Below are 27729 nucleotides of genomic sequence, written 5' to 3' on the forward strand. Positions count from 1 at the left end.
TATTTCCCCATTTGTTTTTCAGTTTCTATGTGGAAAAAGTTTATTTTGAGAGGAGAGGGATTAATATTCTGTTTTTCTCATAACACAGTATATCTCTACCCTACATCCCTTGTCTCTATCAATACTCCTGCTTGTACTTTTATTGGTGGTTCTATCTGTAGTGAAGAGAATTTTTGGTGCATACATCATAGGACTATTTGATTTAAGCAGCATCATAGGACTGCTTAATTTGTTCTGTCACCTTTTCTGCTATTGCTGGGTTAAAAAGTTTATTTGCTCTAGCCAGTTAAATCCATGTGCAGTATCAGACACAACTAAGCCATCATTCTTTTAGTTCTGAAACCTTGTTAGGTGAGGAAGCCATATGCAGTGCATTAGCACAGCAACTTTATTGACCTAACTTTTGAATGATGCTATATATTAAGTGCCAGTAGGTGGCTCTCTTTTTTAACTCATTACATGTACATGCGCGCGCGCACACACACTCACACGTAACTTTTATATAGCATTCTTGTAGCAAGAATAATTAGGTTATTGCCAGGGATCAGATCGGTGGTAGTAAAGTAGCAAGCTGTCACCCAAGTTCCACCCATAGTCCCAGAGTAGCTGGGTGTTTTTGTTAAGATGATTAGCAGGGTGTGTCAGGTTGCCTTTAATCTGTCAAAACGTCTTGTTTGATATAGAATTCAGAGAGAATAATAAGGAAAAAAAATAAGTATTGTCTCTTTTAAAGAAAGACCAAGCTGGATCAGTCTGACTCCTCAGGTGCCTAACTGGACAACAAGAAGTGAAAGTGGACTGAAAAACAGCTATTGTGGCTAGACCTTCAAAAGACACGTTTAAGTTACGAAAGATGTGCAGAAAAACTGAAACCTACATGTTTTGTACAGCTATTACAACCGAGAGCAACTTTGCTGAAAAACAAAGTCCTGGGAGGGGGGGTCACATGGGGCCGGGCTGTTTGGGGGGCATAGCCTCCCCTAACCAGCCTTACATACAATTTTGGAAACCTGATGTGGCCCTCAGGCCAAAAAGTTTGCCCACTCCTTGTCTAATTCAATATCCTGTTTCTGACAGTGGCTCGTACCAGATGCTTCAGAGAAAGGTGCAAGAAACCATAGAGTGGACAATTACAGAATAGCTGGTCTTTGGGGGTAGTTTCTTCCTTATTCCTGTCATTTTGTGGTTTGCTAAAGCCTTGAAGCATGAGGATTTATCACTGCTTAAAATGTTTTTAGCTATGTAATATAGCTGAATGTTCTCAACATCCATATACATATGTAATCCAATTACCAATTCTGCCTCAGCTCTAGACTCCAATGAAATTTGCAGAGACATTTCGGGGTGGGGGAAATCTGTTCTTGGGCGATGTCTAATATGATAAGCTAGTTACCTTAAAAAAAGTTGAAAAGTGTAACGCTGCTGTGTCTTAAGAAATAAGAAAGGATGTAATCAGTGTTGAAGGGGAGAGGCTGACTGATGGGTTACCCGGGGAAAAAAGGACAAGTCAGTGAGGATGTGTTTTTCATAAATGTAAAATATTGCTTCCTTACTGTAGTGACACATTGTATCCACCTAGGTTAACTTTTCAAATCATAATAAATAATTAGTGGTGATTTGTGGTTTGCCATTGCAGTTTATGGCTTTGTGGTCTGAGTGAGGGTGGGTGGGTGAATGTGTGTGTTATGATGTGACTGAGTTGTGGGAGTTGAATAAGGAGTGAGTGGTGTGGTGAGGGGCTGTGTTGGTTTGAGGTTATTGGATGGGTGGTTGGTTGTGTTGTGCCAGGAGATTTGTGTTGAGTTGTATCTGGGAGGGTTGAGCTGGAGGTCTGTATTGATTTGTGCAGGTGGTGAATGAGGGGTGCATGCTGCTGTGAGGAGCTGTGTGTGTTTCGGGGTTGTGTGCATGCTGGTTGTGGAGTTGTGTGGGTGGCTGTGTTGATTTGTTTGAATTGTACGGGTGGCAAATCAACCTTTGAAGTTCTGTGGCAGTTGGGCCAAATAATCCACCATCTGTGCAGTCTCCCTCATATTACTGACCATAAATAGCCACTGACTATTATTAATTTATTGGTCACATAATACTGACCAATAAATAGTTGATTGCAAATTAGCTGTAAATTTGAGTTACTTCTGTTATCAAATTGGTCTAGTACTCTTGGCATAGATAAGAGTTTTACTGTTTTGTTATATATAGATAATAATACTCCGCTCTTACCGCGCTTTCCATAAGTAGATCTCAAAGCATTTTACAAAGTTTAAGATTACGTATGTTATGCAGACATTTTGTTTTAACCTAATCTTCTCTTCCTACTTGATAAGGAAATTGACCAAGAGTGGCTGGAGTAGGTGTCTGTAGCACAGTGAAAGCGTCCGTGGTGTTGACATTTAAATTGACTGACTTAGATTTCAGAGTTAACACCCCATTGAAAAAAATGGGAGCAGCCTACTCCTCTGAGACGTTGTTTCAGTCTACAGGATTGGCCAAATATCACTGATCTGGATTACATTTGAAAGGTGTTTTAGTGTTGTGGTGTTTTTTTTTTTGTTTTTTTTTTAAGAGTTGGAAGCTAAATTTATTTTAATTGAAAACATAAATTCTGAAGAATCTGTAGGAGGCCTAGAGCAGAAACTTCAAAAGGCTCAGCCTGAAGAGGACTAGAGAAGGCCTAAGAAGGTGTTGAGTGTTCCCCATCTGCTTTGGCTGTGCCTTCCAGAGGGGGCAAATGTACAGCACTGCACTGAGAAGAGGAGGGTTGTCTACAGAGTCTGGCACTGTGAAACCGATAAAACTAAGCCTGGAAGGGTAAAATTGATAGAATTATTGTGAAACTCTGCAGCCCAGGGAAGAAACTGTGTGCTTCGGAGGGCTAAAGGGTCAGTTTGTTGATGATAATACTATTAATAGTAATTTATAAAGCTATTAAATACGGGTCAGTTTGCGAGTGCATAAACCTGTCAAGTGGAGGCTCAAGGATAAAGTCTGAAATAAAACCAGGGCCAGTCCCAATCAGAGCTTCATAAACCAGTAGGGCTAATTTAAACTAAATCTGCCACTTTATAGGCAGCTAATGCAAAGAATACACAGCAGACAGATTATGGTCATGATCACTCAAACCCATTAGCAATCATGCTGCTGCATTCTGTAAATAGGTTATCAGGGAGGCTGATCACCATCAGTAGACAGAATTACAATATCGAGCCTGGAGGTCATGAGGGCATGCGTTCCTGTGGTCAGAAGATAAATAAGGGTGCAGTCTATCAAAATTGCCTAGCTAAAAACCCATTTCCAGACCATCTCCAGATATAGTTCTCCTTGAATAGGGCATAGTCAAAAGTGATGCCAAGATTTTTTAACCTGACTCTCATTTTTGGAACTAATCCTCTCAGTTACAGGAGGCATGATGGTTATCTGTTATGTTTTTATAAACAGACCATGAGAAGGGGAATGTTATTTGAAGCAGAAGGAGTGTGTGCATTCATTGGAGAGTCAGAGGGTAAACTGTGGTCTGGATGACCGAAAGCCAGTATGAGGTCACTGATCCTCTTTGCAAGTTTTAATTCAATTCCTTAGTCATCTGCTGATGACTGTTGTTTGATTCCACCCATGAGCTGGCTGTTTTGGCCCCACAGCCTTATCAGTCGTGGGGAAGAGAAACCAGGAAGAAGACAAAGCATATTTACATTAGAGAGACAAGTTGAGTGAGGTAATATATTTTATTGGACCAACTTCTGTTGGTGAAAGAGACACTGTTGGTGCAGTAAAAGATATTACCTCACTCAGCTTGTCTCTCTAATATCCTGGGACCAACACGGCTACAAGTACACTGCAAAAGTTCTGTTTTATAGGTTTTGGAGGACATGTTCTTAGAAGAGAGGTTTTTTTTCTGTTGATCATATATAAAACCTTTGTGTATGTGTGTTTATCTGTGTCTGTAACTGGTGATGATGATGATAGTGGGTGGTTGATGTTGATAGTTGAGAGGAGATCTGCCTAGATAATGTGGGTCAATGGGAAGTTTAATAGACAGTATTAGAATCTCGTCTGACATTTAAAAATCCTATGATTTAGCATGTTAATTCAGGGCCAAATTTTGCATTCCTTATGTAGATATAACTACTATGGATATCAGCAAGAGTGTTATCTGAATAGTTATTGCAGGAGTAGGGTCTCAGAATTTTATTTTTATGTAATAACTAGAGTATGTAGGTGTTACTGTTGGGATCATCCAAAATGTGTTATGTTGGATTAAGTATTCATATCTTTGGCATGAATTTTAGAGTAATGCGAAAGAAGATATTAGTGCATAAACTACACCAAGTTATAAGGGTTATTCATCAATCTGTTTTATTAAGCTAGTAAACATAAAACCACCATATGGGGACACATGAACCCCATGGACATTGGGTCCAGAAAAAAAGATTAAAACTGTGTTGAATTTACAGTAAATTATTTATAGATAAAAGAACATTTATTTATATATATATATATATATGGATAACATGTGTTTGTTAAAAGGCTTGTGAATAGCTAGAGGTCATACTAAGAAATTAGTTCTTTTCTGCCTCTTATCTGGACAGTTTTTAAAAAGAGTGAGATTACGAGCTAAACTGATATATTTAAGTCTACATCATAAACACACTTTACCTTTTATGTTATTTGAATAGTTAAAAAAGAAAAAACTGTCACAGAATATCAGATTTGTATTTTAATGCACATAAATAATTTGAAACAATTACTACTTTTGCTTCCTCCTTTTTAAGGGAGTAAAATTCATTATGCAAAATTTTGACTACAAAGTAAACTGATTCATAATAATTGTGGATTTAATTTATACCTAGAATATGCTCTGTGTCACTTCTTATCTTTGTAGCATTTTGCCGCAGGTAAAATACAACATAATTAGAAGGGGATGTGCATTGGGGTGTGTGGGGGGGGAGATACGGGGGGGAATGATTTCTCCCCCCTTCCTCCTTCTCCTTCCTCTCCTCCCCCCCCCCCCAGCAACAGTTGAAGAGGGAGGCTTGTGTTCTAGGGGGCATGTTTTCAGGAGAGAAATGGAAAATGTTAAGTCTCCTGGAGGCCAATGTATTTCAAATTTTGTTAATCACTTTCTGAGACTCACTTTTGTGGTTTTAGGGATTTTATGGCTTTTTTGGTATGGATGGAAAAGAAGAGTCATCATTTCTCATCTAACCTATGCAAATAATCTTCAGGAACTATGATCACTGTAAAATGGTGCAGTATATGGTGGTATTTCTCTGCTAGATTAAAGACTGGTGGCAATTGAAGTATGTGTGTCTATCTTTGTTGGTTTGTTTATATTTTTGCGTGTTTTTTCTTCCACTTCAGTTTATTTTTGGTGACAGGAGGTTGGAGCAACCATGTATGGGGTTTCCCTGCACTCCAACCCAGGTGTATAATAAAGAAAGCCAAAGATATTTCCTTAGGATGTGGGTGGAGGTGAGTGGGCTTTCACCCATTTCTTAATTTTTAGCCTGTACCTCATCTCTGGTATGTCCCATTTCCTTCTCTCTCTTCAGGCAGTTTCACATGCTCCGTGGGGTATACCACATCATCTCTGCAGCCGGCAGAGATAATATGCCTTTTTTAAAATCAGCATCATTTCTGCAGCCAGCTTTTGGCAGAATTGCAGAAGAAGCACTCATTGCCTAATTATTGCACAGATGAAGAGTGCCATCTCTTTAATCACTCCCACATCTGATATATGTATGTAGTTGTGTGTTGTGCTACTAACTGGCATTGTACTGCCTACTGGGTTGTGTTAAAGCACCAAACTACATCATTGCATTGCCTGGCTTTTATTGCTTCAGGCAAAGATCTAGGTCTGAAGTTAAGTTTTTAGTAGAAAATCTTTTTATTTTTGTGCTCAGAGTAAATATTTTTATTTTTTAGAAGCTATTACTACTGTTACAATATTCAGATCTTTGGGATCATCTAACGTTCAATGTGTGTCATCACTTAAAGCAATAGATGTAGTCTTTTAGTGTTCTCTAGGTAAATGTTTTTAATTCACAATTCATGTAGTTTCGGCAATTTAAAGACTGAAGGTAATGACTGAACTCATTATATAAAAGGGAGGGGAGTGAAGAGTGTTAAACTAGGCTGTTACTTATGATAAGAGGGTTAAAGCAAATGTTTGGACGGTAGATCTATTTTCGGTTTTTTTGTTGGCTATTCTGTATTTCGAAAACATTTTCTTGAGTTTAAATGAGCACTATTTAAAGTATCCACTTTTCTAGCCATTCGTGCACATTAAAAATAACTTGCTATTCATGTTCAGTGGTTTTTCTTGTTGAACGATGTAGGAGAACTTGCCACAACACATGTAACAGATTACAAGAAGACTGCAAATATAATAATTACAGCATGACCAGACTGCGTTGGCAGATACTAGAATATAGAAAATTCTTTAATCATAGTGCTTCCCATAATGTGGGTGGTCACAGTCTGCAGACATTTCAGTCAATGCATTCCCCATGCAACAGTGATTGTAAAACAGAACTGAAGTAAACAGCATTCCACAGGCTTTTCAGGGTTTTATTTTGAGAAAGTAAAGCTTTTCTGCTGGTTGCTTTTTTTCCCCCTCTTTATTTGGGCTGCTTGCTTTTGTCAATCATAACCCCACAAGACAAGCTTTTGTGCTCTCTTTGACAAAACTGGTTCTCTGTAGTAAACAAAGCATATAGTATACTTTACAGATTTTTCAAAATGTGTGTGCTCTTTCCTTTAAAAAGATGCATATGGTTTAAAAATATGTTGTTGGGTTGTTTTTTTTATCAGTAGGAACCAGCATCTGGTAGTAAATTGTAGTAAGTGTAATTTAATCTCTAATCTTTTTTTTTTAATTTCTTATCTCTTTTTTCCTTGTTTTGTCCCCTCCCAATTTGTTTTCTTTGATTTGCATAGTTCTACTGTTTCTCTAAAAAAAATTTTTTTACTACCACTCTTAATCATTAGCAAAGTGTATTTGACACGATTTGTTCTTGACAAACCAACCTGCTGGCTTTCTTTGAGTAACAAGCCTTGTGGATGGGGGGGGGGAAGCCATAGACATGGTATATCTTGCCTTCAGTAGAGCTTTTGATACTGTCTCGCATGACCTTGTAAACAAACTAGAGAGATGCAATCTAGATGGAGCTACTATACGGTGGGTGCAAAACTGGTTGGAAAACCACTCTCGGAGAGTGGTTATCAGTGGTTCACAGTCATGCTGGAAGGACATAACTAGTAGGTCCGGTTCTGTTCAGTATCTTCATCAATGCTTTAGATAATGGCATAGAGAGTACACTTATAAAGTTTGCGGACGATACCAAGCTGGGAGGGGTTTCAAGTGCTTTGGAGGATAGGATTGAAATTTAAAAATGATCTGGACAAACTGGAGAAATGGTCTGAAGTAAATAGGATGAAATTCAATAAGGACAAATGCAAAGTACACCATTTAGGAAGGAACAATTGCACACATACAAAACCAGATAATACTTAGTCCTGCCATGAGTGGACTAGATGACCTCTCAAGGTCCCTTCCAGTCTTATGATTCTATGACAGGAGAAAAGGGAATACAATAATATACAAGTTTTCTTGGAAAAAAAAATTCTTTCCTATTTGATTGGATAATTGATGGTTAAAAGTGAGACACTATCTTCAAATCTTGATGAAAACAGAAAAAAGACTTGAGAGATGCACACATATTTAAGATCAGATATCACTAATGGCAACCCTTCAACTTTCAAATTGCTTGTTAAAATTCAGCCTAAGGGATTTCTGAAGATTGTAAAGTGTCCTGAGAGAGTAATGGCTATAAAGCTCTGTCTTACTCCCTTGTGCCATTGGCTCATATCATAGGTAGCAACATAGTAGGGGGAGACTGGCCCTATAGAGTTTCTGTGTCCCTCTTAGATAGGTACGTGAGAGGGTGTTGAGCTTTGACTCTATACCCTCCAACTTGCCCAGTGCGGTAGCTGAACCAGTACGTTCAGGGTTGTATACTGCAGTAAGTATAGACCTGGTGCAGTTTACTCTCTCTCCAGACAATGGGGAGACAGAGAAGGAACCATCCCCTGCTGCATCAGAGGCAGTGACATGTTCCTTATTCTTTGGAGACTGAGGCTATGTCTACACTAGCTTTTTTGTTGATATAACTTTTTTTGGTTAGGGATGTGAAAAAACATACCCCTGACCGACGTAAGTTTCACCAACAGAAGCGCTGGTGTGTACAGCACTGTGCTGGCAGGAGAGCGTCTCCTGCCGACATAGCTACCACAGCTCATTGGGAGTGGTTCAATTGTGCCGATTGGAGACATAGAGCGACTACACAGGAGACCTTACAGTGGCGCAGCTGCAGCGGTACTGCTGTGCCACTGTATGGTCTCTAGTGTAGATATAGCATGATTTAGTTCTAAATTGATAGTATGGTACAGTCATTAACACATGGAGACTCTTTAGTGGTATATGCGAAACAAGTTGGTGGTCTCAGTAACCAATTCCTGGTGGCTGGGTGTCCACGTCATTAAACATTTGTCACAATTGATACTAATTGGAAACATGGTTGGGAGTCTCAGTAAAGAGGCCAAAAAAAAATTAAATAGGCATTGAGATTGACCTATACTCTAATCCCTAGAGATGGTCCTGCAGGGTGGAAGCATTTATACAAGGCAGTATAAGGAGTATGCTGCTACCTGTGCTGTGCCTGTTCCATGCATAAAGGACTTTGTTATCCAGGGCTGTCAATATTGTTCATTTTAGGAACGCTAAATCCATTTAAAAGGAAAACTAAGAAATATCTGACATTTTTCTGATCATATTTGAACTTTACAAACATGAAGTTTATTACTATAGACATTTTAGCCTGACTGAGGTATGTATTTCAACAGAGACACTGTATATTATACTATGAAGGGTTTTTCCACTACAGCTTAATTTTCTACCTGTCTCATAGTGCTATACTTAAATCTTTGGGAAAACTGTTATTATAAAGTATATGGTTTAAGTTTTAGGTTTGTATATGATTAGTATTAATACTGGAATTCACAGGGGGAGCTGGGATTATTTTCCTCTATTTTCTTTTAAAATGTAAATATTTGTATATGTAATTGTGATCACAAGACTATATTTAGCAGATATCTACCACACATCAGCAGAAAAATCCATCAGAGTTAGAGTATGTCACCAAAATGTATTGGTAAAATAGAACAGATAAGAACAAGTAAGAGCATGTGAAACCAGGGGTTTTCAAACTGCATTACACAGTGGTCTCCTTCACGAACCCAGGAGTGGGGACCGAAGCCTGAGTCTGCCCAAGTCCCACCGCCCTGGGTGGGGTGGGGGGCAAAGCTAAAGCCTGAGCCCCACTGCCCCAGGCGGGGAGGCTAAAGCCGAAGCCTAAGGGCTTCAGCCCCGGGCTGGGGGCTTGTAACCACAGCCCTGGGTGGCAGGGCTGAAGCCGAAGCCCGAGCCCCACCATCTAGGGTGGTGGGGCTCGGGCTTTGGCTTTGGCCCTGGGTCCCAGCCAATCTCACACCAGCTCTGTGGGTTGTGACCGCATTTTAATGGGGTCCCCAGTTTGAGAACCACTGTGTGAAAGCATATATATAATTACTAGTTATAGCAAGAACACTAATACTGTTGAAGGAAAGGTTGAATATATATAAACCTTAAATTTTTGGAGCTTAGTAATTCAACCCTTTAAAATTGCAAGTGGCTGAAATGTGGGCTGCCTATTTGTGTGCATGGGTGGTGGTAGTTTAAGTAGTAAAATATCTCTTAATTTACTTTTTAGTTATAGAAATGCATAATTTATTACAGTATACTTGTAAAGAACTGTGCAGGATGTTTAATGTGGAATGCTGTGTTAGAGGAGTTTCTGTGCGGTGGTGCACAGGCAGGCATGGTTAGGCCGAGTTAGGTAATCGAAGACACTTTTTTTTTTTTTTTGGTCACCCTTTCTCTGTGTTTGGATATCGTTTTTAGTTTGTAGATTTGTAAATAAGATCTATATATTAGAATCAAAGTGAAGGCGTTTGAATTAGCACATACCCAGCTCATATTTTGTATGGTCTACTTTACCTATGCTATAAAGTTCTGTAGGCTTCAGCATCTTGTAGATTAAAAAATGGGATCCATATGTTTTCATAGGTATAGTCTCTCTACTGTTGACTGGGGACAGATTGAAATGATGAAAGAAGAGATTCTGGAACAGACTGATAAATTAAAGAGCAACAACACACCTGAACGGAGATGTTGTCAAGAGTTTTGATGAAATTTAAGAGTGAAGTGGCAGAGCTGCTAACCAAAATATGTAATCTTTAAAAATGGCTAAGAAAACCATTGAAGGCATTAAAAGGCATATGAGGCAAGATTGAAAAGATTGTGTCCGGTTTAGGTTAGCAAGGAAACTGAACTTAACAGGATATGAGTTTTTTTTTTTTTTTACATAACATGTAATTAACTTGTGGAGCTCATTGCCACAAAATATCACTCAGACCATAAATTTAGTAGTTTTTTTTTTTAAAAAGGATTACTCTGGGTAAAGTGTCCTTATTTTGAGATGGGTTCTCCAATTCTAAAGGAGGAAGTCTCAGTTCCATCCAGTTGTTGCCTTGTCTTCTCTATTGCTGTTGTGAATCAGGTTCTCTGGCTGCTCCCTAGCCCTCTCTATACAGCTGAGAATTAGCATGTTACTAGGAGATCTTATTATTTACAATAGGAATGTGTTCTACTTTGTATTCTGTAACTTTTTAAAAATATGTATTGTAAATGGGTTTTATTAGATACTATGAACTTATTTGAAAAAGACGTGTTCCTTTTCAGACAGGTAACCACGCTAAAATACTCAGTATAAATGCTTCTTTGTGTTTTATGGATCAAAATAAACAGTGGGTATGTATCCTCAGGGCCTAATCTAAAACTAAGGATTCTACTTTCCTGGGAGATTACTTGAACTTGGACAGCAAGTATCACAATTTGCTAGCAGCTGATATTTCTCAAAGCAGTTTAGTTGTGCCAGGTGGCTCTAGTAAAGAATAATGATTTGTTACTGACAAACAGGGAAAAAGCGGTCTTCATGTAAAGAAATACTGTTGGTTTTAGGTATTTTTGTTTAAATGAATACATTTTGTGAGCCAGGAGTCATTGAGCCATTGCTTCATATGAGTTTTGTGCTTTTTACTAAATAGTTCCATGAATATTTTTTCCCCCCTTTTCAACTTTCCTAGCAATTTGATACTCATGAAGGTGAAAGATAAATGAATCAGTGCTGTGTTGCATCTTATAACCGTCACTTTTAAAACACTGAACTGTAAATCTGAATAAGGCTAATGAAACATAGTTCCGAAAAAAAAATGTTTTGACTATATGCCTTGTGCAGTGTTACGTCTTAGCTTTGGACACAGCACTCTCTTGCACTGTGTGCATTTAGTATTAATGTAATTAGAATGTTCCTGTTTAAATTGGAAACGGCAGAGAAAGTATGATTAAAAATACTTCAGCTGAATACCAAACTGATCATTTGATGTTCTGTAAGGATTTTAACTGTTTAGGAACAGTCTGCCTATCAGCAGCACAAAAGGATGTACCTGTGCTAAATGTCATTTGAAAGAAGCATTATTTGTCATTTTCAAGAAATTATTGAGCTCTGAAATTAGAAATCTAGTGATCCCTGATTTGTTTGGTCTGTCTAAACTTGGAAGTTTCCATCCTGGTTTTTCCTATCATTTTTAATGGATTAAAAGATTTCTGCTATAGGTAGTAGTCAGCTTGTATCTTGGTTTTTAAAAGTTGGGGAAAAAAGGTCATTCTAAATCTCTAGGTTATTTAAGTGAAAAACTAAAAAGTTTTATTGTTGGTTCAGCTAAAGCTATTACATTTCCTTTTGTAAGTTAGTGCAAATGTGTGTTTTATTTCACTAACAGAAGTCTCACCTTTTTAACACAAAGAGTTTAACACAAGATGTTCTTGGTGGGTGTTTTTTAAAGATGGAGTGGAAGAAAAGACTTGAAATTGCCTTTCCTGTTTGAGGCCAACCGTAGACTTCAAGGCTTGCCAGCCCCACAGTTCAATAGCTTATTTCTTACCATTTCCAAGGGTTTTGTTAGTGACTTGCAGATGGAACTTCAGGCTTTGGAACTCATCCATTGAAAAGTTGTGTGGTCTTAGCCACAGTAGTAATACAGCATGTTTTTCCTATGCTAGTTTCACAGAAGTTAACTGAGCTGGAATTGGTCAAAGAATAACAATGCAGCTTTTCCCCTCATTTTTTTCCTTTTTACTGTATATCATTTGAAAGTTGAGATCAGGTTAATTTTGTATTTAAAAAATTATAGTAAATATTTTGCTTCCATTTAAGAAAGAGAGGCAAAATGCAAATCTAATCTTTTTTAATAAATTGTACATATCAGGAGTATGAATTTAGTCCATAATTGTGCATTAATTTCTAAAGTAAAAACATAATTCTGCATGTCTGCTCTTGTTTGGTTATGTTTTTCTAATTAGTGTTTGTTATATGTTCTTTCATATACTTTACCAGTATCACTGTTTTAAAACAATGGATTATGATTGCCTGAATCAAAACTAAGAGGACTGTGGGGTTTAATATACACTTTGGGTCCAGTCTAGCAAAGCACTTAAGCACATACTTAACTTTAAGCATGTGAGTACTTCCACAATAGACACTGGCTAAGGATAAGCAGAGTTAATGCTTTTTAAGCATGTGATGAAGCGTCAGAGTCCTCAGCACTTTGCAGGACCAAGCCCTTTTTGCTTGGTGGAAATACATGAAAACAACCAGTTAAGTCAGTTTTTCTGTTAGTGAGCAGGTAAGGTTTGTACAGAACTTTCCATGTATTATTAGGAAAACAAATGCCACAGATTTATATATCTAAATGAATTTTGTGTAAGAATAATATAGTTCCTGGGATTACTCTGATCACAAAATTATCCTAATCCATTTTAGCAAATCTGTATCTATCTATATTCTGTATTTTAGTCAATGGAACTCTGAGTTGCTCACATTCTCAAAAGCCAACTGTCTGATTTGTGTAGTGCTGTTTAGCAGAATAATTTATTTACAATCAACTTGCCTTACATGCATATCAGTGGAAATTTGGAAATGGGCAGGTTTCAGGTTGCCATTCCAAGTAAATGAGAAGAAAAGCAGGAAACTTTAATAAATCCTCAGTGCATATTTGGGGCCAGCAATTTTATTTAATGCACTGGATATAGAATTTTAGATAATACAAACCATCCTGTTAATGTGAAGAATGTGCATACAGAAAAAAGGAGGAAACAAAAACATTTCTTGTGAAAACATTTCTAGGAAGAACACCCACTAATGCCAGGGCCCTATTACACTGATCAAGCAAATCACTGAACCATGTGCTGCTGAGTTTGCTTTATTAGGACTACTCGCATGCTTAAATTTAAGCACATGCATCAATGATTTGTTGGACCAGGATCTATGGGTTGTTTCTGCAAAGGACTTGAGTCAAGGTGAAACTAGAGTTGAGTTTGAAACGTTAAATTTACATTTCATGTTCGCTGGTCAATCAGTGAAGTACAAGTGCACATAGTACAAATTTTTTTGTCTAAAATATTAAATCTGTAAATTCCACATTGTTTAAAACATAATTTGCTCAAAGTTTTAAAGCAGAAATTGTAGCTCAGTTTTGTGTTTCTGTGATAGCAAGTAGTTAAAGAAATTCCTTACAGACAGTTTAAAACATCCATTCAAAGTAAACCCATGTATTTTTGGGAAGCTCTGTGGCCTGTGTTATACAGGTCGTCAGACTAGATCAGTGGTTCTCAAACTTTTGTACTGGTGACCCCTTTCACACAGCAAGCCTCTGACTGCGACCCCGCCTTATAAACAAAACCACTTTTTATATTTAACACTATTATAAATGCTGGAGGTGAAGCGGGGTTTGGGGTGGAGGCTGACAGCTCGTGACCCCCGAAGTCATAACCTCACGACCCCCTGAGGGATCCTGACCCCCAGTTTGAGACTAGATGATCACCGTGGTCCCTTCAGGGTGTGGAATCTACAAATGTATGTATTGATAACTCAGCTCTCAATGTGGGTATATACTGATACAATTTCTACATAGCTAATTTAAACACTGGGAATCTGATCAAATGCTAGAAAAACAAAATTGTACAGACCAAAACTGTATTCTGAAAAACTCCATTATGTTTAAATGTGTACATTGTTGTTCAATTCAACGTTCTTTTCTTCTGCCTTTCAGTTTTGGTTTGTGGAAAACCAATTTTATATCTTTTCCTGGAACTAATGAGTGAGCAAGCAAGAGGTCTCAAACAAAATTAAAAATTGGAGATTGTTATAATTGGATCAGAGTGTGGAAATTCTGTGAATTGTGTTATGTCAGCATCCTACAAATGGAATAGGCTACATAAACTGTGTGTGTTGAGACATTCCATGAATGAGCAGGCTTCCGTCTCATTTACAGACTTAACCACTGCAGTTCTTGAGATTTCTGAATGTTTATTTCATAGTTTAAAAAATACAAATTCTCAAAATACCAGACTAGTTTGCATTTGGTGGTTGTTCATTTCATTTAGATAGCATGGGACATAACTTTTTTAAACCTGCAAGCAAGATTTTTTTTAAAAGGAAAAACAGCAGAAAAGTATCTGTCGTAATTTCTTTTGGATTAACATGTTGAAGGGGAAAAAGAAATGGAGTAAATTAATTTAAATACATCAGAAAATTGTACATTTGATTTCCCTTCTAAGTACATTGGTACAATTAGTTAGGAAATGGCCTGGGATCCAGTTCTACTTCTGACACTGCCTTGCTGAATGTAACATGGTTGCATGCCTCTTAAGGGCTTGCTGCCTGGGGCCAGCCAACCCTAATTACTTAAGGGAGACACCTCATCGGGGAATCACCTCAATCCTCTAATAAAGGGTAGAAGGGAGTTGTGTGGGGGGTTGGTTGGGGGAATCCTCAGGGAAAGAAAGAGAAGAAGCTGCAGGAAGGGAGAGTCTCCTGCAGTGGCCCTGAGAAAGGGAGACTCCAGCTGAAAAGCCTGGGAGCTGTGGCTGGGGAGAAGATCAGGCCTTGGGTCTTCTGTACATGCTAAGCAAGAAAAAAAGAGACAGCTCTCAGGGAGAAGCGGCTATTTCCAGCATAAGGCTGAGGTGGAAGACTTGTGTTTTATTTGTGAACTTCATATGAATAAAATCAAATCTGAAGGAGGGCTGTTAACATTGGAGTTATGAAAGGGTGAGTTCAATTTATTTAAGCTGCCCCTTGAAAGGGGAAACTGAGGCAAGAAAGGCCACCTGCAGAGCAACCTGAGGCCAGTAGGGGCTGCCAGGAAAGGAGCCACTCAATGATATGCCACTTGTAACAAAGTGATGTTATGTGCTCCATGATTGTCAGCTAACCTCCATGAATGATATTTAAAAACTTCATCTCCAAAAATAAAGGCATCTACTTAGAGCTGGCCAGAAGTTGGGTTTTCCAGTTTGAGAATTTTTGAAAAATTTGGTATTCTAATGTGGAACTGAATCCATGTGGCAGGACAGTCTCAGAGGCATGGACCCCAGAAACCTGGAGACCCCAGACCCACAGCAATCTGACTCAGACTCTAAAAGCCTTTTGTAAGAAATTTTAGTTTTTTTGAAACATTGTTTTCAGACTAAATTGTTTCATATGAATGTTTCTTCTGACCACCTCTAAACCTGCTGTCACTGTGACATCCATGGAGTTGCTCCAATAATCAGAGTAGTGACAACCCTAAAGTCCTAATTGTCTACACATTTGTTAAACTAATCCCCAAGGCTCTCTCCCACCTGCTTTCCAAAATGTGCTATCTAAGTTTAAAAATGCATATGGTCTCTAAAGTCTTAAAGCAACCTTTCAAGTCATTGTACTGCAGATTTTACAAAAAGACATCAGTGTTTATTCTGGTTTCTTAATTTTTCCCCTCAGAGCTACTTTTGATGCTATTTTATGAGACCAAGTGCAGGGTCACCTCTCTGTGCAGACACAGTATGCCTTTACTCCAGAAGTCCCTCCTGTGGCAAGAGCATTTCTGTTCTGAGCCCAGTAGGAGAAAGCATACTGGCTTAGGATAGTCTTCTTCCAGAACCAATTGCAGTGTTCCCCAGACTACCTGCTTTTTCTCTTCATTGTACTCTTTAATCTGTTACTAAGGCCATCATTCACTGTTCGAGGAACTTCACAGGGACCTACCAAATCCAGCCAATTAGAGAACAGAGATGGTAAATGCAATGTAATGCATGTTAGATGGAACAGTTTGAACTAGTAATACATATTGATTGAACTTAACTATGAACTCTGAGGAAAAGGACCTGATTGTCATTGTGGGCGGTTCATAGTACATGACAATCACAAAGCAAATGTTAGGATATTAAGGAAGGGGTAAAGAACAATACTGGAAATACTATACTGCTATATAAACCAATGTCATGCTCTCACTTTGACTACTCTTCACTTTTTTGTTCACCCCATATTGAAAACAGTATAATAGAAATAGGTCCAGAGAGGGAAATAAAAGTTAGAAGAGATTTAGAAAAATTTGTCTGAGAAGAGATTTTTGTAGATTTAACATCTTAGGGTAGTGCTTGACTCAACTAAACAATCCCAGAAAAGTTAAGAAGGCTTTGGCTCATCTACAAGGCCTCCTAGTTTGTATGTAATGATGGCAGAAATCCTGTGAAGGTAATGGTGCACAGCATCCATTGTGTGTAGTGACACAGTAGTTCCTCTGGCTCCATGCTTGGACAAGGAGTTTTCAGTTCTGCCATCTCCCTGAATCTTTCAACTTGCATTCAGACCAGCAATCCATCCCCTTGCCTCCTTGCAGCTGCTGAACCCTCCTAGTTTCCAGGTGCTGTCTATCTGATAGCATTCTAAGAGTTAAACACATAGCAATTACCAGAGTAATTAGTAATTTAATTATGGGGAAAATTAGAGGGAAAATGTGAAGATGAATAAAGTTTCTATTTTGATTGTATTTGGAAGTTTGCGCACCAGGAAAGTTCCCTTTTTGCTGATTTTTCCTGCTTTGAAATTTTTTTAAAAAGTATATTAATTGCTTTTGTCAAACTGCTGTATAAAACAATTGCTACAATATTTTCCTTTCATTTTCAGTTTAGAACAGTTGCCACTAGATGGTAGTAGAACAGCTATTCTTTTGCTGAAAGCTCTAAAATAAATATGAAAAAAAAATTCAGGCATTACCATAAATCTTCAGTGTAAAATAATCCTGTAGAAAAGAATACAAAATTATACAAGAGTTTGGGATGCACATCTCTTGATATTCCATAATTGTCTTTAGACTTTATTGCATTTCTATTGCTTGTTTATTATCTTATATACTGTACTTCAAACTGGGCATATTTTTAATTCCAGGACCAGTGAACCAGCAAAGCATATATAAATATTTGGATTGGAGTTCTGAAAGCAGGAATTAAACTGCTTCTTTCTTTTTAGTTGAGAATTTTAGATGAGGTTCTCTGTTTAAAAAAAAATATATATATATATAGAGAGAGAGAGATAAAGGACTCAGTACCACTGAGGTCACAGGACTTCTTCAAAATGCGTTTGGAAGGCAAATTGAGACCGAAGCGTCTTCAAGTGCCTTCTTATTCAGTGTCTGCTCATCCTAATTCACTCAGTCACAATAACCTAGCTTTCATACACATTTCCATATGATTAATCATGTTGAATTTGTATGTTGTTTAGGTAGCTATAACATGTAAGGTCCTGATTCAACATGCACCTGAAATGAACCACTGAGGTGGAATATGGCAACTGTCTAGTACTACATTCCATTAGAATATAACAGTTGACAATTGGAAATTAAGAACTATATTCAACTGAAATGTAATTTTTTTTATAAGCAAAATACTAATGTAGTTGTGATAGCACTTTTCATAACAGCAGAGCTGTTCATACTGAGGGATATTCAAGTGGGTGATACCTTGGTTTGTCCAAAAGCCAGCATATCTTGCAGTGCAGTGCCTTACTAACATGCTGGGGTATTGGTTTGGTACTAACTCAGAAGGAAGAGTGCCACCTACAGAATCATCAATGGCACTTCCTGCAATCATTGTTCCGGGCTTTTATAAAAATTCATTTGATTTCAGCTTACAGCAAATGGAATACCAACTATTTGTATTTTTTTTAATATGTTTTCTAATGGTTTTGAAATTTGGTGTAAAGAATTTAGTAGTGAAAATATTAAGTAAATGTCAACATTAAACCATAAATGCTGCCATTAACTCCCTAATGAGACAGCTAAAAAAAAGGCCAGATCCTCAAGTATGTCCAAAATATTCTAAGCATAATTGAGGGAGTAGTGTGAAACTCTAGTGTAAAATTCCCTTTGCCACCATACTGACTGATGTTGCTCTGTGCACTTCTTTCCTTGTGCACAGTGTTAATGGTCTGAGGGGTACTTGAAGTTACACCAGCCTGGAATGGCATCCGGGGGCCTAAAAGCTAGCTCAGGATCCATGTAGTATGGGGCCATCCTGGCCAGGCCCTTTTCTTGCTACACTAGCACTATCAAGAGCATGTGACATCTGAATCCTTGTTTTCGCTGTCAGCCACAGCAGCATCACCCCAACTCTAGAATGCTCTTCAGCCAAGCAACTTTCACTGACTTTTGTGAACAAAGTATATTGGTGGTGTGGTTCAAAGTAGCCACAGTCCATCTGAGGATCTGGCCCAAAATCTAGGTATAACATCAACAATATCAGACACTAAAATGTGTTTTATTGTTTCTCCTTCATTCACTATGATTTCATCAAGAGCTTGCTGTACCATCTCCTTTCTTCTTCTTCATGGGGAGCTAACGAAGTTGGTACTGGTACCTTTATTTCTGCTCTTGGCTACACGTCTGCAGATTACTATTCTAAACTGGTTAAAAATGTGAGTATTTTGTGTAATGGAGGTTTTATTAGTAATAAAATCACCAGTTTGTAAGAGTGTGTATGAAAGTGTCTGCTATAAGAAACATGAACTGAATGACTTATCTTTTTGTAGCTTGGTTCCTCTTATAGCCTTTTAAGGAAGAAAGATAAAATGGGAGATGACAAAAAGGGAGGCTTATACTAAAGTTGTATGGTTTTTAAAAAAAAAATCCTTGTTCATGTGTCACTAAAATGACTATTAGATAAGATATGTTTTGTAACATTATGAAATTTAGGGAAAATATTTTGTGGCATTTGTTTGCCAGAAATGCAGTTACATTTTCTTTTTGACTGTGCACACTATTTACAATGCTAGTTGAACCCTAAATTTTGGGGAAATTAGTGATTTTTCATTTCCCTGTAAAATCATAGGAATATTATTTCATAAAAAGATTTACTACTTATTTTAGAATTTTTACCTATTGTAAGGCTTTAAAAGTTAGTTCAACTCTTGGGATGCAAATCTGTAATTTCACTTATTTGCTTGCTAATTGTGTAATGGGAATGATATGATGGGGGTTTAACAACTTTAGTACTTGTAATTGTCTTGAACACTGATCTGGAACTGGGGGGAGGGGAGGGGAAGGGGATTCTACAGAAAAGGCTACTTACCACTATTGAAATGTCTCTTGCACAGACAAATACAACTGATGTCTTCCTATTTGCAGTGTGTTGTGTATTTTTCTCTCTATAAATAAAATGTTTTTAATGTCATTGATTTTGTTTAACAGATAGTCTCATCATTAGTGACAGAACTCAAAGGAAATCAGTTTAATGGACTTAACATTCAAGGGAGGTAGGTGTTATCTAAACTTCATTTCAATAAGTCTTAGTATGGATCATTGAAGTTCAGTGAGGACCTTTCAGAATTTGAAACATTCGACTTAAATATATTTAGAATCATGGTAATATTTAGAATTACCATATAGCTTTGGTAATGGACAAGCTAGTTAAGTGGAACATCACAGAAAACATTTTACCAGATAATCACAGCCTTGGGGTATAGGGTAGCATGTCTGCAGTGCTCTTACATGCCCCTCTTAGCCAATTATGTATTTCCATTCCTTGTTCATATCAGTGAACAGTGCAGGTATTATTGTATGCTTATGTGATGTCAGAAGGGCAGATGTCACCATTAGTGCACAGTTAGCAAGAGTTCAAATTTGTAGTCCTTACTCATGCTGAGGAGTCCTGACTCTCTCAGTAGTACCATTGAGATTACCCATGTGAGTAACTACTGCTCAACGCAAGTAGATTCACTGTTTAAATACATGGAATTGGGTGATAGAAGTGCTGTTTGAGGTGACTGAGCAGCAGTCTCTTTGGTAAAAACAATTGTATTTGCTTAGTTCTTGATTTCCTCACCACTTTGAATGTGTCCATCCCTCCTTAGTATACCTGGTACTGTGGGCTTTTTGAAATGAAGACTAACCTTTTAATAAACATTTAAAAATATTTTCAGAATACACCAACAGAACCTTTGATTACATCTGAATCAAAGTTTGTCAGTAAAAATTAAAGCAAAAATAAAACAGAGGGATACATACCATATGTATTCAATTAAAGTGTGGTTGTTACTTGAAAAGCCTTTGTGAAAATGGCTCCATTTTACTCAGAGGTACACACTGTGTATAGTCTGTCATAGGTGCTCACTTCAGTAACAAAACAGATTTTTACTACTTGTGCTAATACTACAGGGTTTATATTGCGGTGGGAGAGCGAGCAGGATTATATTCCTTCTTGTGCATTGTCAGCAGAGTAGTTAAGGATCTGATTGTCCAGTCCTAGATAAACCTGCAATAGGAGGCCAGGAAACAGGAGGGGAGTCTGCACAGAAACCTGGCGTCTTTGCATTAGCTCTGGGGCAGCCTACCCACACCCTTGGCTTTCCTGCAAAGAGCTAGACTACCGTGGACTCCCTTGTCTGATTCTGCCCCATGTATCTCTCTCACACACACTCTAAGGTTCAGGGAGAGATGTCCAAGGGTATGTCTAAACTGTAGTTAGACTCATGTGGCTGGCCTGTGCCAGCTGATTCAGGATCATGGGGCTTTGGTTTAGGAGCTGTTTAATTGAGGTGTAGACGTACAGGATCAGGTGCAGCTCTGGGACCCTTCCATCTTACAGGGTCCTAGAGCCCAGGCTGCAGCCAGAGCCTGAATGTCTATACCTATTTCCATATTCATTTTTAAACTGGAAATATTAAGTCAAAAATTTAGGAAACTTTGAAAATATATCATGTAGCATTTCCCCACTGTAGACATCAGAAGGTCTGTCAACAAATCGCAATATGTTCAGTTCTTATTGCTGAATAGGACACTGTAAATAACTGTAGTTTTAATCCATCAGTACCCTTTTTCCAGGAGACTTGAGGGATGTTTCTGGTCAAAAGAACAGCCACATTTTCAAAATATAGCTGGTTAAATTTTACTTCTGAAGTTCAGATGCATGGGTAACGTGACGGGGTTGGGACTCACCACTGCAGCACCTCCTGCTGTTCGGTCAGGGAATTAGCTCAATTTATGCAGAGCGCCCTCTGCCGGTGGTGTCCCATCCATCTCTCTCCCTCAGTTGGCTTCTCAACCCGTGTTGCTCCCAACTTGCAGCATCCTCTTCAGGACACTGCCCTCCAGCAGTGCCCCCAAGTCCACACTCACCCTTTCTGGGTGCAGGGCTTTAATCAAGAGTCTTTGCACCAGCCTCAGTGACCTGCCACAACCCCCAAGTCTAGCCCCTCTTATGTCTGGGGGCAGATTGCAGCCTGATTCAGCTACCTCTCCACGGCCTGGTGTGGCACAAGGGGGAAAAGAGGGTGGGGACCCAGGCCCACCCACTACTCTGGGTCCCAACCCAAGGACCCTCTAACGTCAGCCTCCCTGCCCTCCTTCTCTCCCCTTCCTTTCAGTCTTCCCTGGGTCACTTCCCCTCTGACACCATTGAACCCTCTAAGCCCTTCTACTCAGACCAAGCAGTCTGGCAGGTATCAGGCTAGAGCTCTCCTCTGCTTCCCCAAGCCTGTCCAGCACCACGCTGTCCTAGGTGCTGGTTTCCTGCTCAGGAGACAGACCTTCTCCCATGAAGGTCTGGGACAGACTGACTGCTCTCTTCCTGGGCAGCCTTTATATAGGGCTGAGCCTGGCCCTGATTGGCCACCTAAAGCTCAGTTCTGACTGACTCCGGACAGGCCCTTCCCTATTGGCTGCCAGACTGCGCAGCTGCACTGGCCTGCCCTGGCCCACTCTTTCATGGGGGTGAAGCAGCCACCCCGCTACAGGTAATAACAAGTAATTTTGTACATAAACTGGGAAATACCTACTTTTGCATATGTAATTGCTTATTTTGGCTGCCCAGTTAACACCCTCATCCATATGTGAAAAAGTCAATCTTTTTAAAATTTGGCTTTAAATATTAAATTATCCTCCACCTTAGTACTATTTAGATTGCACCATCATTAATCTTTTCCAAAAGTGCAATCTTGTTAGGCAGGGTCAATTACTATGCTATGCTGTACTAATGCTATACAAATACTATGCTATACATCCCTTCAGTTGTAGATCTTTAAGACAAATCCTCGTATTTTATGCCTGAGCACTTGAAGGTAGCAGGATTTATACTGTGGTATGCACTGGAGTAATTCCTGCTGGAATGAGAAAAGCCAAGGAAACCATAGAGATCTCAAAGCCAGCTTGGTTGTCTCCTGTGAGAACTTAAGATACCCATGTGGGAGCTGTGAAACTGTAATCTTCCTCTGAGGGACTGCTTTGCTCTTTATCAAACTGGGAAAGGCAAAATATTCATTGCTAGCAAGGCATATGTAGTTATTGAACACCCACCAGCACTTTAGAATTGTTTGAGGTCCCTACTGCAATATGTTTACCATAGTTTTCAGTGCCAACATACAGAAATTCTGATTGTTTTGAAGTATTCCATTTGAGAATACTTCAGCATTTGCTACAATAAATAATTGTTTTCTTAACTTTAGAAGTTAAGACTTTTGAGTGTTTTCTTTCCCTAAAATAAGAAACCTTTTTTATTTCTCCAGAGTTTCAGATGATCATGTAACTGTAGTGTCCCTTTTCTGCGTCCCTCTTATCACTTTGCCTGATGTAACTCCTCTACTGGAAGCGCTCCTTACCTATCATGGAGGTGGATCACAAGAGGTTCTCAGCTCAGAGTTTTTAGAAGCTGTGAATGAGACATTTTTAAAGTAAGTAACATAGAATATACAGATTATGCCTCCTCATCAAAAAGAATATTAACTCTGTTCAGTTGGAATTACTATTAGGTGAATTTGCATGTTGGATGCATTGAATGTCTACTGTATTGTAACAGAATATTTTCTTTTTACCTGAATAGCAGACCTAAAGTTGGAACGAAAACAAGGGTTCTAGACTGCTGATGTGCTGTTTCAATTTTACTTTCCCTATGATATGTTAGACAGTGTCACTGTAATTGTGTTTTTGGATTTTGCCTTTCACTGAGATTTTGTACCTCTTTGCCATAAATATACTGGATCCTTCCTAACTTCTGCTATTAGAGATCCAGATTTAATTTTGTGTCCTTGCATACCAAAAAATATTGGTTATATTCTTGTCTTTGTGTTGCCTGACAGTTCGTTCTCGTATTTCTATTGAGAACTTGGTTCTCCTTGTGTTCAAGTCTTCTGTCTCCCAGCAGATTATTTTTAACTAGGCACTTGAATACAGTTAACGATATGTAGATTTGCTTATAACTCTGCCTCCAAGGTGGTCCAGTGCTTGGATGAGATTAGCTCATAGATTAAAACTGGAGAGAGTCCAGTGGAGGGCAATGAAAATGATTAGGGGGCTGGGGCACATGACTTACAAGGAGAGGCTGAGGAAACGGGTTATTTAGTCTGCAGAAGAGAAGAATGAGGGGGGATTTGATAGAAGCCTTCAACTACCTGAAGGGGGGTTCCAAAGAGGATGGAGCTAGGCTGTTTTCAGTGGTGGCAGATGACAGAACAAGAAGAAATGGTCTCAAGTTGCAGTCGGGGAGGTCTAGGTTGGATATTAGGAAACACTGTTTCACTAGGAGGGTGGTGAAGCACTGGAATGGGTTACCTAGGGAGGTGATGGAATCTCCATCCTTAGAGGTTTGACAAAGCCTTGGCTGGGATGATTTAGTTGGTGTTGGTCCTGCTTTGAGCAGGGGATTGGACTAGATGACCTCCTGACATCTCTTTCAACCCTAATATTCTATGATAAAGACCAGCACAAACCTCACCAACTTCCATTGGCATCCTCCTTCAATCTCACCTTCTCTAATACAAATATATTGTAATGAGTAGGTATTTAAAATCTACCTAAGTAAGCAAGCAAGCAAAGAAATAAACAAAAACACCCTAACAAAAGTTTCACACTTCTCTCCTTGGACCAGGGGTGACAGATTCTTCTTAAAAGTGTGTGTGTGGGGGGCACAAGGCCCAGCCCCTGTCCTCCTCTTCCCTTTCCGCCCCCGCCCAGGGCCCTGCATTCTGGCCAAGGCAGAAGCTGGAGCCAGGCCTCCACCTTCCCAGGGTGGGGGGGACCCAAGAGCAGCCCTTGGCCTGTAGCTCCTCCCTCCAGGCTCCCCATCCACTTTCAAAAGTGGGAGGGCCTTGGACCCTGTTCGGCACTCCTGTGTGACTGATATTAGTCATGTCATTCAGTGCAGTCCTTGAAGGCACTAAGATACTTTGGTGATGAGGATGATAGAACCTGTATAGAATGGAATAGAATCTCTGAGACCTAGTGATTTAACTTTTGAGTTTGGGCTTTCACAATGACCACATAAGGCCTTGAATACTTCACCCACTTCATTAAACCACATAGTTGGGATGAAATCCCTGGGCCTTATTTCTAAAGATTTAAACATAACTTGTATTTGATCACCTTTTGCATACACCACTGAAGAAGAGTATACTCCTACCTAGAACACTTGAATCTTCACATCCCGAACATTCCTCTAATCATCACAATGTCTTGCAGGGGCAACTGCTGCTCATCACAACCCTGCCTTATAGCTCTTTCTCCTTTCAGCATCTCAAGAGACCAGATATCTTGGATCATTCCTCTGATAAAATTTTTGAGTGGAGAGAGGGCTGTCTTTGTGACCCCAAATAAGAGTCCTTATAATTTATATGTTAAAACAACATATATGTGATGTATGTTCATATGGTAGGTGGATCCTCTAAGAGTGTGGACTGGGCAGTAGCTTAAGCAAGAGGGTCATTCAGTGAAACAGAGATTCTATCAACTAAAATATGAAGTTCTAGACATAAGAATGATTACAATATCCTTCACCTAGGTTTTCTGGAGTGAAAAGGGTGTTTCCTTCACAATGCACAGAAGTCTTTGCTGGAGTCCATCTCATAAATTTGAAACTTTTTGCTCACCTGTCCTCATACTGTGTGTCTGTATTAAACTGTGTCCATATTCTAAGGTTGAGATAGTTTGGCACGATCTACCATAATAGTCAGTAGAAGAAAATGTGGCTGTTACTCTAGATATCATGTTTTCTGAACTAATCCTCAGACTGAGGTTTTTGTGTTTGTGTTTTTTTTTTTTAAAGCCAACAAAAAAAAAAACAAAAACCCCCTTCCTCTGAAATTCCTGCTTTCGGCAGCTATATAGCTTTAAAAAGACATTTTTGGAAACAGTGAATTCCTCATATTTAAATGATCCTCTGGGAACCTTTTCTCCCCCATTCATCCACCTTTCTCCCATCTCTTCAAAGTCCCTAAGCTGGCCCCAAAAATAATTTTAGCTAAGGAGGGCTGGACACTAGTTCTTCTGGAGCCCATCATCATTATGTCTGCGAAGTTCAGATGAGATTGCTGAAGAAGACCAGAAATCAGTGTTTCCCCCCCAACGGCTCTAGTAACAGCAAAATAAAACATTGCATTGGTAGATGATATCAGGGCAGCAATTTTTAATTTATCGTTGTACATGTGCTACTAGATAAATACTCCATCAGAAACTAATGAAGTCTCTTCGTTTTAGTGAAACTTTATCTGAAAATCCAAAAGGAATGGGTTGACTTTGACTTGTCTGTTTCCTGTGGCTTCAGATCAGCACTTTCCACAAGTAGTGGTAAAAATTCTGGAAGCTTTCCTAGGACAACTGCCCTAGGATAGACTGTCCAAACTGAGTCAATATCACTTGAGTCAACAGGCAATAAATAATTACAAATATTTTTGTCGCTCCTTAATGTGAGTCTGAACATTTTCTGTGGTGATAGAGGCTTTTTCTGTGATCACAGAGGATTTTTCTGAATCTAATACTCTGACCTGTGTTTTACCTTTTCCAGTGATTGTTTATCACAACAAGCTAAAGGAATTCAGTTTGTATTGTTGTTGGCCACTTTATTCATTGAGGGCCTCTGAAAGTACTTGTGAGGGTATTCCTATGCATAGATGTGTTGAGCTCATTATTCTTTGTATGGTGGGCTCTTGGTCTTCTATTGAGGTTCTTGTAACCTTCAGAGGGACTTAATTACATTTTTCTACTTCAGTCACCTTTCATTATTTATCTCCCTATTCTTCACCTCTGTCTGTCTGCCCTTTACAGCCTCTGACCTCAAGTTATGAGCCTTACTTGGCTTCTTTCTGGATATCCAAGAAGACTGCCCCTTTAATTAGTTATTAGTAAATGCTAGAAAAGTAGTATGACTAGTAACCTACCAGAGAACACAGTGGTGGCCCCTGTGAAGCATGCCCAAGTTCCTCTGGCACAAGGACAGAGAGGACAGTTTGCTCCCAGTATAAGAAATATTTTCCTGCCTATGAGTTAAAGTTTCTCTGTGTGGACTTTGCATTTATCCTTTTTCAAAAATACAAAGAAGTGTCCATTTTTCACTTGTCACTTTCTGATTTAAAATCAGAAAGAAAGCTTGAAATAATAATACATATCAAACCACAAAAATATAAAATTAATGTTAATCTAATCTGACACTCTTCTTAATTCACCCTGCTGAGCCAAGACGTTGTAGTACAGTGCATATAATATATACACACTAATTTAATGGTTAAACAGTATTTTGAAAATGTAAAGTACTGCACATGTGTTAATTATTTTTGCTGTTTTCCTCTATCTGGAGATGTAAAATCTTATGTGAAGCAGCTATGTAGACAACAGTTGTGAACAGAAATTATACAAGTTTTCAACCACTATCAGAATCCTGCATTCCCCTCCTCTTCATCAAGGTCTGCAAGTGCTTGAAACCTGTTCTTTAACTGCAGAACAAAGGCTTTCTGTATTTCAAGGGACTTCAGCTTGTCAATATCATAATGTCTGTCCCTTGTTTGGTGGACCCACACTTCTCAGTTTTAGCTTGATGGAGGCTGTCACAAGGTGGTGGTTGCTACCAACATCTACACCCCTTCTCACTTTCACATCTATCAGTGAGCGTCGCCATTTGCCATTGATCATAGTCAGTCTGGTTCTTATCTCTGTCATTTGGAGAACACCATGTCAGCTTGTGAATTTCCCGATGTTCAAATAGGGTTCCACCAATGACTAGGTCATTCATATTACAAAAATCAACAAGCCTTTCTCCATTTTCATTCATGGTGCCACACCCATGTCTTCCCATTGCTCTGTTGTTGTTTGTGTTGTCCTTACTGACCTTGGCATTCAGGTCTCCCATGACAATAGTTAGGTTGTGGTGTGGTACTCTCTCACACTACAGGCGGAGTTAAAAGTAGAATTTGTCCTTTACTTCTTCATCACTGTCATTTGTCA

At 38.9% G+C, this 27729-nt stretch overlaps 1 protein-coding gene across 11 annotated transcripts in view; it reads left to right on the top strand.

The window, feature by feature from the left end:
• The window catches only part of FANCC (FA complementation group C), a 156756-nt gene that overhangs the window by 59235 nt on the left and 69792 nt on the right, over positions 1-27729 (top strand). For all 11 annotated transcript variants that reach the window (XM_073344975.2, XM_078852864.1, XM_078852865.1 and 8 more), the window contains 3 exons: positions 18825-18944; positions 19717-19781; positions 23028-23192. In XM_073344975.2, the coding sequence (XP_073201076.2) occupies positions 18825-18944; positions 19717-19781; positions 23028-23192 (350 nt within the window). The remainder of the gene's footprint in view (positions 1-18824; positions 18945-19716; positions 19782-23027; positions 23193-27729) is intronic.

Source organism: Lepidochelys kempii, chromosome 5, assembly GCF_965140285.1.
Source record: "Lepidochelys kempii isolate rLepKem1 chromosome 5, rLepKem1.hap1, whole genome shotgun sequence".
Taxonomy (NCBI): Eukaryota; Metazoa; Chordata; order Testudines; family Cheloniidae; genus Lepidochelys; species Lepidochelys kempii.